The sequence below is a fragment of the Haliotis cracherodii genome, unplaced genomic scaffold (genome assembly GCF_022045235.1).
Source record: "Haliotis cracherodii isolate W230 unplaced genomic scaffold, xgHalCrac1.p SCAF_10, whole genome shotgun sequence".
Taxonomy (NCBI): Eukaryota; Metazoa; Mollusca; class Gastropoda; order Lepetellida; family Haliotidae; genus Haliotis; species Haliotis cracherodii.
Genome location: NW_027266265.1, coordinates 2,098,011 through 2,111,136, shown reverse-complemented (window position 1 = coordinate 2,111,136; position 13,126 = coordinate 2,098,011). Strand labels below are relative to the sequence as shown.

General features: G+C 42.9%; 1 protein-coding gene across 1 annotated transcript; it reads left to right on the top strand.

Annotated features, from left to right (window-relative positions):
• Positions 1–567: 567 nt before the first annotated feature.
• On the top strand, positions 568–13,004 carry LOC139444567 (mucin-2-like). Its single transcript, XM_071225456.1, has 5 exons — positions 568–684; positions 4,568–4,673; positions 5,177–6,460; positions 8,973–9,131; positions 12,829–13,004. Exons 1-5 carry the CDS (start codon positions 568–570, stop codon positions 13,002–13,004), a joined length of 1,842 nt encoding a protein of 613 aa, XP_071081557.1.
• The last annotated feature ends 122 nt before the right edge of the window (positions 13,005–13,126 follow it).

Genomic DNA, 13,126 nt, shown 5'->3' with positions numbered 1-13,126 from the left:
ATGAGCACGGGAATGGTGCTGGCAAACCTAGAAACAGAATCGGGGCGAACCGGGATTCGAACCCACAATCATAGGTTTCTGGCGTGCCCAAGTTACGCAACTCTGCACAGCGAATTGCGGTGCCTTGCTCCCTACGCCTTAAACGACTGGGCTATCCGTGCTCCCCACGCCTTAGACGACTGGGCCGTCCGTGCTCCACACGCCTTAGACGATTTGGCCGTCCGTGCCCCCCACGCCTTAGAAAACTGAATCACACCTCCCATCATCCTGATTAGATTGTGTACATGTTTAGAATCTCATGTGACTCCTCTGCATGTATGGATCATAAGCATTATTCTATACTTGCACAGGTATGTGAAATTAGGAACGTGTTTAGAATCTGAAACATATTTTAACACGACGTATACCATTTATATCTTTACAGTGGTATTCCCAACATCAACATTTTATACGATGACTGGCTCAAGCTTTATCAGCGAAGGTAGCGGCTCTCTAGTCGTCACAGTCTCGCGATTCGGGATTTCTTTCGCAGACCCTGCCACAATTTATTACACCATTGACGCTGCCATGCCTCCGAGTATGGACATCGTTGAAACATCTGTGACAACAGGCGTCAACTTAACGGAAGTCTTCGGAGCCACGATCACAATGATCACTATCACCGTACCTATCAGTGACGACTCGGTGAGATCATTGTGAACAGCAGTAATGTAACTGTAGTAATCGTCAAATCGTAGTGGAGAAGTAATTAAAACCATATTAGCAGCGGACGTACTTTAAAATAGCTCCACGTCACCAAGGTCACAAGCATGTCAACATTGATATTCCCATATTTTCTGCTTTGATACGGAGGTAAGCTGGCACTCAACCTAATTATTTGAGAAATAATGTCATGATGAAGAGAAACGCACGTACTAAACTTCTGCTACCTAAGTGTGGCAATCTCAGAGTTGACAGCCAAATATGCAATTTGAGAGAATTTGAAAGCATGGTCAATACAATATAATACATAAAGGTTTTTCAAACATAAACAACAGAAAATATGTGTTGAATCCCACAACTAGACTAAACAACTACCATGTTTCATTAACATTTATGAAAAAAATGGCCGAGGAATGACTGTAATTTTTTTTTCTAAATTCTGATCTTAGGCAGCCATATTTAAATCCGGATTCCTACATCTTGAACACGTTGTCATCATTGGTGGGTCCAGCATGTGACCTTTCAGCTTCATTGGTCCAGTGGTTTCTAAACGATGTTTACAGTGTGAGGACCTGCATTGTGAGAGATTTAGGAGCAGGTCAAATTGCCGAGGTGAAATTGAGATATATATTTAAAATACAGCAAAAACTGCATTTTCGATAATTTAGTTGCATGTCAAAATCAGATCGCGAAAATGGGACAGGTGTTGAACCACGCTATTGACAACGCATGCACCAAATTAGATTACGTTTTGAAAAAAAATGGCTGAATGGACTTAAGATCTTAACATTAGAACGTTTAGCATGGTCGAAGTGCAAAGGTAAAATCAAGGTCAAAATATTATACATCATACACAAATATATTTGTCTCACTACGAACTACACATGTACGAAATTTTATTACATTTGGATTTTCCTTTCCTTTAATCACACAAACTCTCCGCTTAAAGCATAATTCATTGTACAATTCCAACTACAATCATAAGCATGTGTTTGTGTATCACTATCAATTCTACCATGACATTGATGAATGCTTGATTCTGATTGGTTAAGAAGAGGTTTCCTTTTTGCTACGGACACCCCTTTCAAATATATTAATCCTTTTCACGCAAAAACTTGGGCTTGAAAACAATGATAGCCGACATATCGATTCATAAAAAGGCTGCCGATTGATCACCCCTGTATGAACTGTAAAACGGGTCTCAAATACAAGCCAGGTCTCTAAAACATGCCGAGTCAACAACTCTCGCGAAATTAATAGACAGCCTAGCGTGTATTAGAGGAAATATGGTTGTTTTAAATCGGATGTTTTTGGCGTTCTGGGCCGCAACCCTGCAATCGATGACATTACAAGATTTAACGAAGGCATATCTTTTCCATACAAATAAAATAGTTATGAAACTGTTAGGGACATTCGATGGCGACCAGAATCGGAACAGGCCATTTCCTCATTGAAACAACCGACAATGAAAGTAAAATATAACCTTATAAAAATTGTTTGAAAAACAACATGTTGTTTTACAAACAAAATTGTGATCGATATTCATTGCCATCTCCGTCTACCACCACCGTAATGATTTGGCAGGAGGGGATTTAAAAGTCCATCAGAAAACACTCCCAGATTCTCTAGCTCCCTTCAAAAGGCGAACATAATGTACTTACATCACTGAAGTCAAAACACACTTGATGATAGCAACTTATCAAACTTGATGAGGTTCCTTTCAGAACAAGCACAATTAAGACAATTATACACGAACCACTGTTTCTGAGCCACAACTGTCACACTATTTCTCTTTCACACGCGTGCGTGAATCCGTGAAAACTTCAGATTGACGGGTCAAATCATGCAGATTCCTGGTATTAAAATAGCCGGCTTGTCTGCAGCCTTAAAAGCGTCTTGTCTGCAGCCTAAAAAACGGCTGTTCAGTCATATTCAGGTTCCATTGGTAATCACATTGTACCAGCAGGCTCATTCCCAGTGAATCTACAGGTTAATGTTGAACCACATCATAGATCGGGGTTGTCATCTTGCTTCGTAACCTGTCTGCCGAGGCACGGAAAATGTAAACATTGACAGCCATTTTGACAGTTTTGAAGTGTAAGTAACTGTGGTGCAGGTCAAGTTCTCCCACATCCGAGTTCGGGGTGGGGTATTTTTATTTTTATCATTTACTGGGGGTAATTGCTTACTAACTAATATGACTTACACATGCAAAACAAATAGTTCAATGTGAATTCATAAGGTTTGTTGTAGAAATATATTCGTTTAGCATATAAAACCTTTTTTCTACTACCTGTCATCCCTACAATGGAAATGGCATGTTCGATTTCAAACTAAGAAATAACTTCTCTCTCTGATTCCCCAGAAATGACTTAGTGAGTCCAAACAGTGCACGGTAGTTTGGTAGAAATTAAAACATCTGTCTTTGGATTAAGTTTGGAGGGTTATTTGTCAACTTCTTTTTGAAAACTGTGTGTTAAATATTTAACTACCTGTGAAGATCCTGGGTAGAATAGGTCATCAGCAACCCATGCTTGCTGTAAAAGGTTGCTTGAGGTTAAGAGGCTTCTAACGGGTTCGGGTGGTCAGGATTGGTTGATGCATGTCAACGTATCCCATATGCGTGAATCGATGCTCATGATGTCAATCACTGGATTGTCTGGTCCAGACTCGATTATTTACAGACTGCCGTCATATAGCTGGAATAGTGTCGAGTGCGGCGTTAAACAATAAACGATCAAACAAACAAATCATGTGGCCTCGTTTTGGAACGTTCTAAGATTAAGGACTCTTGTGCCATGTGTTGTTACGGGTTGAAAGAGAACATTGTTTTCAAAGCGTTGTGCCGACATGGAAGAATGTAGATAAATCTACTTGTGTTTAAATTTGGTGAAGTCCCAGTGTAGAGTAGATACCTCTTATTTATACATTTGAAACCTCGAACTAAAGCGCTCGGTTTCAAATTAAAATAAAATTTATCTATCTACTCTACGGTGGGGTGAATCTACTCTTCAGTGGGACGACATCAAATTGCAAAACACAGTAACTTTCTCCTAACTAGTGATAGTAACAGAAGTCAAAATTGTAAATTGTTCTAAATATAAAACGTCAACGTCATGGAATAACCAGTCTCGATTATCCACCGAAACAGATTCCATTTGGCGTAAGAGGCAAAATGGCGGTGAAAATTATTTGAAAATCAGTGATGACATCAGGTATTGGAAAGGGTACGCCTGTCGTGTCTTACCGGTATCACCCGCCACTCAAGGCAACATATTCCGATTATCATGTCATGAAGGGATGATAGTAAAGGTTGACATTGGGATACTTACGAGAACTTGTTAAAAAATTACAATTTGCTAAATTATATGTAACCAACAAGGGAATGTAATGCTTACTCCACGATGATGAAGATGTATATATGCGTGCACAACGTTAACACAGCGCACAATGGCAGTAGTCATGAAATGTAATTTGAAAAGATATACACAAGATTAAATTTTATGTCTCTTGTGCAAGTGCTCCACTTGTAAAATATCGGTAAAACCTTTGTCGAAAACACCTGTTGTCATTGCTGATTTTCGGTGGTCCATTCATATACTTTTCACAGCTATTTTGCCCTTTACGCCAAATGGAATGTGTTTCGGCGGATAATCAAATCTGGTTATTCTCTTGTATTAACATTTTATATTTAATATTCTATATTTTATAAGAATTTACATGAAACTGACATGTGTCAGCGAAAACGATAATTAGTGTTGATGCAGTGCAGCGGATATAATTAAATTGCCATTTGCAAAATATAACAGATTGCAAGGAAGATCAGTTATACGCAATGTTATAACAACGTTGGTATTTGTGTCAGATTTTCGAAGGAACGGAGTCCTTTCACATTAGGATCCTGACCACAAGTACCGGCGACCCTGGGCCCGACGACACATTCACGTTTACCGTCATTGACGACGACGGAAGTAAGTAAGGCAACATTCCAGGATATGTTTCTCGTCAGCATTGCGACACGCATTGCGTGGATACATGTCTTTATGTAACATTGATGGTTGCTCGGACATCCTTGGCCTTAAAAGCTTCGGGTTAGAATAGGTCTTCAGCAACCCATGTTTGCCGTAAAAGGCGACTAACGGGGTCGCTGAATTGGTTGATGCATGTCATCTTATCCCAATTGCGTAGATCGATGCTCGTGATGTCATTACTCGATTGTCTGGTTCAGACTTTATTATTTACAGACCGCCGTTATATAACTGTAATATTGCTGAGTGCGGCGTTAAACAACATACAAACAAACATCCTGGATTTCAACCCTGAACCCGTTCGTGGTACCCTTGACCTGCCGCATTGTATCGGACATTCTCCCCAAACCAGGCTGACATGCCGTGATCTAGCTGAAATACTGTTCAAAGCGGCGTTGAATAAATTGAATGTCCCTCTCAGTGAATTGTGTGTGTTTGGTGTGTAGGAATCACGGAGTGGTCGGAGTGGGTGCTCGGGGGTTGTGGGGGTACATGTGGGACGGAGCAGAGGACGGATACTAGGACAAGGATGTGTGACACCGAGCATCAGGAAAATCTCCGTTCGTGTTTGCCATTCAACAGTACTGAAGAAAGAACAGTCAACTGTGCCTCGCCTCGGTGTACAACCACAACAGCCCCAACCACAACGTCACCCCCTACAACCACAACGCCTCCAACAACTACAACATCCCCAACAACCACAACGCCTCCAACAACCACATCCCCCCCAACAACCACAACGCCTCCAACAACCACAACACCCCCAACAACCACAGCGCCTCCAACAACCACAACGCCTCCAACAACCACAGCGCCCCCAACAACCACAGCGCCTCCAACAACCACAACACCCCCAACAACCACAATGCCTCCAACAACCACAGCGCCCCCTACAACCACAACACCCCCAACAACCACAACGCCTCCAACAACCACAATGCCTCCAACAACCACAACACCCCCAACAACCACAATGCCTCCAACAACCACAATGCCCCCAACAACCACAACACCCCCAACAACCACAACGCCTCCAACAACCACAGCGCCCCCTACAATCACAATGTCTCCAACAACCACAACACCCCCAACAACCACAATGCCTCCAACAACCACAACGCCTCCAACAACCACAGCGCCCCCTACAACCACAACACCCCCATCAACCACAACACCCCCAACAACCACAACACCCCCAACAACCACAACGCCTCCAACAACCACAAGACCTCCAACAACCACAACTCCCCCAACAACCACAACGCCTCCAACAACCACAACACCCCCAACAACCACAACGCCTCCAACAATCACAACGTCACCCCCAACAACCACAACGTCTCCAACAACCACAACGTCACCCCCAACAACCACAACGCCTCCAACAACCACAACGCCTCCAACAACACCAACGACACCGGCCCATACTTGGACCACATGGTCAACGCCCCCAACATGGACCACATGGTCAACGCCTCCAACATGGACCACATGGTCAACGCCCCCAACATGGACCACATGGTCAACGCCCCCAACATGGACCACGTGGTCAACGCCCCCAACATGGACCACATGGTCAACGCCCCCAACATGGACCACATGGTCAACGCCCCCAACATGGACCACGTGGTCAAGGCCACCAACATGGACCACGTGGTCAACGCCCCAAACATGGACTGCATGGACCACTCCGCCAAAGAGCTGGACACCATGGACTAATCCCCAGCCTGGTAATTTACAGAATTTCTGTTGCCGAATTACACTCCCAATATACGTCACCCCCCTCCATATCATCTTACAGTGAAACTCAGGTTGTGTTCGCTAAGACGTGCATATATTGAAAGCATATTACTACACATCGACAGTCTCTATTCTCCGTATTCTTTGTTCTTGAAGCCACGATGTGACCTTGAGTGCTTCTAATTCACTTGATACCCGTGGAGATCCGGGTAGAATAGGTCTTCAGCAACCCAGGCTTGCCGTAAAAGGCGACTATGCTTGTAAAAGGCGACTAACGGGATCGGGTGGTCAGACTCGCTGACTTGGTTGATGCATGTCATCGATCCCAAATGCGTGGATCGATGCTCATGATATCAATCACTGGATTGTCTGGTCCAGACTCGATTATTTACAGACTGCCGTCATATAGCTGGAATATTGCTGAGTGCGGCGTTTAACAACAAACCAACCAACCAACCAATCTAATTCGTCCAGGAGCCGCTGTTCACTTTGGCGCGCCAGAACCTATGATTGTGGGTTCGAATCCGGGTTCGCCCCAATTATGTGTTTAGGTTTGTGAGCACCATACCCGTGCTCGTGGGTTTCACCGAAGTGGTAAACGTCTGATACCTGCATCACTTCGGGCTTTCCTATCACATTAAGCTGACAGGGCGTGATATAACTGGAAAACTGGTAGAAGCAGCGTTAAGCCCAACTCATTCACTCACTCTAATTAACTAGGCTTCTGTTTATTGTGTTTTATATTTGTCCTCGTAACCATAGTTACATGTGCATAATTACTCGGCCATATGAGCGTGCGTGTAGCAGAGGTACCCACGGTCCCGTGTATGGAGGCCTAACTTTGGTTGTTGATGGCCAATGGCCTGTTTATATATTGTGTTTTTAAGTAATAGTTTCCTCATTAAAATTATGATGTGATTAAAAATGTGATGTGATATACTGCCTTGTTCCCTCTGTCCTTCCAAGTACCTTTTCTATGTGCTTTAATTGTTTAACATGTTTAACATGGCTGAAATACTGCCGATGTGACTCAAACTTTTAACACTCACTAATACAATTAAGGTATTAACTATGCGTAATAGGAGGATTATATTTTATATATTCAAGTGGAAAAATGTATCTGTGTTTCATATAAAAGGTGTACATGTTAAGTTATAGATAATAACATCGCTTCCAGTTGTCCATATCCATCAGCGCGTTTTGTCCTCTTATTACTTTTGTTGTCCTTACATGTACATATATATATGCTCTCTGCCTCATAACATTCATTCACCTGATAAAGGAGTAAGCATATACCCCAAAACGTTGTGTTTCGCCATAATAAAGAAGTTGACATCCATAAATTCTCTTCCCTAACAACGTAATATTTGGTCTTTGGTCTGATCTATGATTTACCGTTACCAATTCATTGACAAAACCCAATATCTAGTAACAGGAGATAGAGCGCCCCGCCCTAAAAGAGAGGTGTTGTGACAACTCAATGAACAATATCGGATGTGACCATTATTCAAATTTATATAGGCAGCAACGGTGCAGTGAAGACACCAGGTGATTGAAAACAACCTTGGTGATGTTGTTCCAAATGTCGATCCAAGATTGGTCCAACTTAACAAGGGTTACCGACTGGTTCTGGTCCTATCGTAGACGTTCCCAGACATGTCCTATGGGGGAGAGGTCTGGAGAAACAGCCGTCCATGGCAGTACAGCAATGTTATTCTGCCTCTAAAGGTTCTCCTGGACGCCTGTAGACCTTGTACGGCCATCAGAGCTGTCCAAATGAAACCTGGAATCATCTGTGAATAGTTTCCTGTCACATTCCTGTCTTCTGAAACTCCAATGCTGTCTACACCAAGACAGGCGTGCCTCACGTTGTCGTGGAAGCACAGTTGGGTGTCGCTGGATGTCGGGCCCGATGTCGTGCTCCCTCAACCGGTTGCATTCGGTTCTGCCACTCATTGGTCTCAACCCAGGAATTGTTAAGCTGTTAATGTGGCAGTTTGGTATCGATTCCGTAGATGCCCCATCCGATATTGTTGTCCTGTTTGACGTGACGTCATACGTGAACGACCGGCCGGTGGCAAGTCATGAGTGTTGCCTTGCTGTAGATAACGTCTCCAAAGATATACTAATGTGTTTCGATAAACATTAAATAGGCCAGTTCGTTTTGTGCCATTTCTTTTTGCAGCATGCCCACGCTGTGGCATTTCGTAAACGTTATTTACGATTAAACAAAGGCGTTATATGAGAACCTGATAGGTACACAACACAAACATAGAAATTGTGCGCCGTGCATTGCCAATCATACATGAATATGTATTTAATTTAAGAATAAATTTATATTTTGAGTGAACTTTTATGAAACACAGTTACCATTTTCGATTATCAGATCTGTACGTATTGGTACACTAAGAACATCTAAAAATTCGAATGGTTCACCGCTATCACCTGGCTATTTACAACATTGCCAGAATATTACATGTTGTGTGTTTCTACTAATTTTAGAGTGGTCTCGCTGGTCAGCACTCGGTCCTTGCTCCACTACATGTGGACAAGGCTGTGTTTCCCGTCAAAGGTCAAGGCCATGTCCAAGTAATGCCCCAACCTGCGACGTGCGGCAAGTTGAAACAGAGTCACTTGAATGCAATGTTGGCATTTGTCCAGGTATGTAGTTTATTACAGGGTATCCATGACATTTGTCGGGGTATGTCCTCTATTACAGAGTAGCCATGGCACTTGTCGGGGCATGTCCTCTACTACAGGGTAGCCATGGCACTTGTCGGGGCATGTCCTCTACTACAGGGTAGCCATGACACATAACAATTGTCTAGGTATATAGTCTTTAGCATGGTAGCCCTACCACCTGTCCAGGTATGAAGTCTTTAGCATGGTAGCCCTAACAATTGTCCAGGTATAAAGTCTTTAGCATGGTAGTCCTACCAATTGTCCAGGTATATAGTCTTTAGCATGGTAGCTCTACCGCCTGTCCAGGTACATAGTCTGTAGCATGGTAGCCATAGCTACTGTCCAGGTATGTAGTCTTTTGCATGGTAGTCCTACCAATTGTCCAGGTGTGTAGTCTTTAGCATGGTAGCCCTACCGCCTGTCCAGGTATAAAGTCTTTAGCATGGTAGCCCTACCGCCTGTCCAGGTATAAAGTCTTTAGCATGGTAGCCCTACCAATTGTCCAGGTACATAGTCTGTAGCATGGTAGCCATAGCTACTGTCCAGGTATGTAGTCTTTTGCATGGTAATCCTACCAATTGACCAGGTGTGTAGTCTTTAGCATGGAAGCCATACCTACTGTCCAGGTATAAAGTCTTTAGCATGGTAGTCCTACTAACTGTCCAGGTATAAAGTCTTTAGCATGGTAGCCCTTCCAATTGTCCAGGTATAGTCTTTAGTATGGTAGTCCTACCAATTGTCCAGGTGTGTAGTCTTTAGTATGGTAGCCCTACCGCCTGTCCTGGGTGCAATTGTACAAAACAACCTTAGCGCTACGACTGTCATAAGTCTATGTTAAGGTATCGGAGTTACGATCACCTTAGCGCTAAGATCGCTTTGTACAACGGCACCCAGGTATATAGTCTTTAGCATGGTAGCCCTACCAATTGTTCAGGTATGTAGTCTTTAGTATGGTAGTCCTACCAATTGTCCAGGTGTGTAGTATTTAGTATGGTAGCCCTACCAATTGTCCAGGTGTGTAGTCTTTAGTATGGTAGTCCTACCAATTGTCCAGGTGTGTAGTCTTTAGTATGGTAGCCCTACCAATTGTCCAGGTGTATAGTCTTTAGCATGGTAGCCCTACCAATTGTCCAGGTGTGTAGTCTTTAGTATGGCAGTCCTACCAATTGTCCAGGTGTATAGTCTTTAGTATGGCAGTCCTACCAATTGTCCAGGTGTATAGTCTTTAGCATGGCAGTCCTACTAATTGTCCAGGTGTGTAGTCTTTAGTATGGTAGTCCTACCAACTGTCCAGGTGTATAGTCTTTAGTATGGTAGCCCTACCAATTGTCCAGGTGTATAGTCTTTAGCATGGCAGTCCTACCAATTGTCCAGGTGTGTGGTCTTTAGCATGGTAGCCCACCGCCTGTCCAGGCATAAAGTCTTTAGCATGGCAGTCCTACCAATTGTCCAGGTGTGTAGTCTTTAGCATGGTAGCCCTACCAATTGTCCAGGTATATAGTCTTTAGCATGGTAGTCCTACCAATTGTCCAGGTATATTGTCTTTAGCATGGTAGTCCTACCAATTGTCCAGGTGTATAGTCTTTAGTATGGCAGTCCTACCAATTGTCCAGGTGTATAGTCTATTGATATAAGATAGTTCTGAGGAGCACCGTGACGGTATTCGGTTTACATCAGAGTGATACACATACACAACAAATATAGTGTAAATAAGAACAATAAGATGTTTACATCAGAGGAACAATAATATGTCATAAAGAGAATGTCACAGATAAAAGTAAGTTAAACGGCTCACGTCATAAAAAAATGAAATTGTAAAACTGATGATGTACAAGAGGAAACAGTTTCCTCCAGGCTAATTTAAAAGGGAAATGCTAATAGGAATAAAAGGCGTCTTAGATCTTTTGGATTTAAGTTTGAGAACAAGTACAGCACGTCTGGATGGACAAAGCGTATAACAAGAATATATAAAAAGGTAGGAAGATCATCAAACTTTTACCAGCTAAGCTAGAAACCTGGTTATTATACAGCTAATCTATGCATTCGAACCGATATCATCAAGTTTTCTTCCCATATTAATTAGTTTCTTGAGTTTGTAAGGATAAGATATATGGATGAACAACTTCTTTATTACAATTAGGAGCGACGTTTCAGTGTAGGTTAGAGGAGAAGCCTGTTATGTTCACAGATGGGTAGAACACATTGGCCGGTGAAGCCTGTGAAATAAACAAAAGAGTGAAGCCAGTAATATAAACAACAAAAGGGTTTCTTGAGTTTGGTTTTCTTCAAGGATCCATACCTGCACTGAATACAGGCGCTTAAAACGAGCTGAATACAATGACACAATAGACCATCCCACATTAAAACGTCTCAGTTGTCTTAAAACATAAAGGCAGGATTGCCTCTCATTATAAATAGCTGAAATTTCTTTCGTGAAAATGTTAGCTTGTTGTAGATGATTGTCGCTCTGTTCCAACTTCCATCGTGTCTCGTTTCAAGGCGTCATGTGAAGTTGAACAAAAGTATTCTGAAATAAAATAATGCGTCTTTGAATACACTCTTCAAAACAAGAAACGCACAGGTAGATTTTTAGGAAATTTATTGTACCTAATGAAGTTGATATATTTAATTTGATATCATATATACAAATATGAAATTTTGGAGCTCGATAATCATACGTTGTTGTTATACAAAGGCATTGACAACTGTTCATTATCATGTCACATAAGGCCACAAGTTTGCGCTGAACTCAGTATATCGTGTGACCGCCCCGGGCAGCAATCACGGCTCTACATCTCCTCGGCACTGACTGGATAAGTGTAAGAATTCTGTCCTGCGGAATACTGCGCCATTCTGCTTGTAACGCGTTGGCCAGTTGTTGGAGTGTCTGCAGTGTGTTCTGACGTTGACGTACACCCAGAGGTGTTCGATTTTGTTGAGATCTGGAGATCTCGACGGCCAGGGCAAGGGGTTGATGTTGGCATTATGCAGGTAGTCTACCGTAACACGAGTTGTGTGCGGTGCAGTGTTGTCCTGTTGAAACAGCGCTCTCTCTGGCGGTCAATGATTGGAAGAAGGTGAGGTTGAAGAATTCTGATTCATATAGTGATTTGCTGTCAAATTTCCCTGAACCACAAGCAAGTCAGATCTCGTGGTGTAGGATATGTCCCCCGACACCATGACACTACCGCCCAAAGGCGGCAAATGGTGGTCTAGTGGACGTTGAAGTTGCGTGGAACAGAAGACTGCCATCCCCCTCTTTGGATTCGTCCCATGGCGATGTTCTGATCGGCAGCGCTGGGTCTCGGCATTTTCGAACGTGAAAAACGTTGACAATTGAATGACAAATTATTGGCTTATGCCTGCCTTATTATAGCCACTACGTGCATGTTTTTGCTTTACTGTTTACCTCCTTGACATTTTTGAACAAATGTGAAAACAATGCCGGTTAAGAAATTGCAAATCGACAATGGCGGCGTTTTGACGCAGCGTTTGTCGAATATAAGGCCACCGACATTTTCCAATAACAAGTATCCAATTTATGTACAGTTTATATACCGGAGTTTTGTGTAGTCAGGGTCAATGAACAACATACTACCTGTGCGTTTCTTTTTTTTTGAAGAGTGTATGTATTCATGATGACATCTTATAAGATGAAACACTTCAACATCTTCAGAATGGGGAGCTTGGCATGAATGGCAAGATGACGGTTGTTGTTCGGTAACCTGTGGTGTGGGCGTGATTAAGAGGGAGCGACGTCGAGTCTGTGGCACAATGAACAGTTCAAATGGCACTTGTGAGGGCAGTGGTGTGGGACTTGACACACAATCGTGTTTCCAAGTCGCTTGTTAACCAGCATACCAACGAGGGCCTTGTGAAGGTAAATTGGCATGTTTGGTTGTTTGTTGTTTAACGCCAGAGAGAGAGAGAGAGAGAGAGAGAGAGGGGGGGGGGGGGGGGGGGGGAGAGAGAGA

Coding starts and splice junctions, on each gene's coding strand:
- LOC139444567 (XM_071225456.1), top strand. CDS start 568: ATGCCTCCGAGTATGGACATCGTTGAAACATCTGTGACAACAGGCGTC. Junction 685..4,567: donor TACCTATCAGTGACGACTCG/GTGAGATCATTG, acceptor TATTTGTGTCAG/ATTTTCGAAGGAACGGAGTC. Junction 6,461..8,972: donor ATGGACTAATCCCCAGCCTG/GTAATTTACAGA, acceptor TACTAATTTTAG/AGTGGTCTCGCTGGTCAGCA.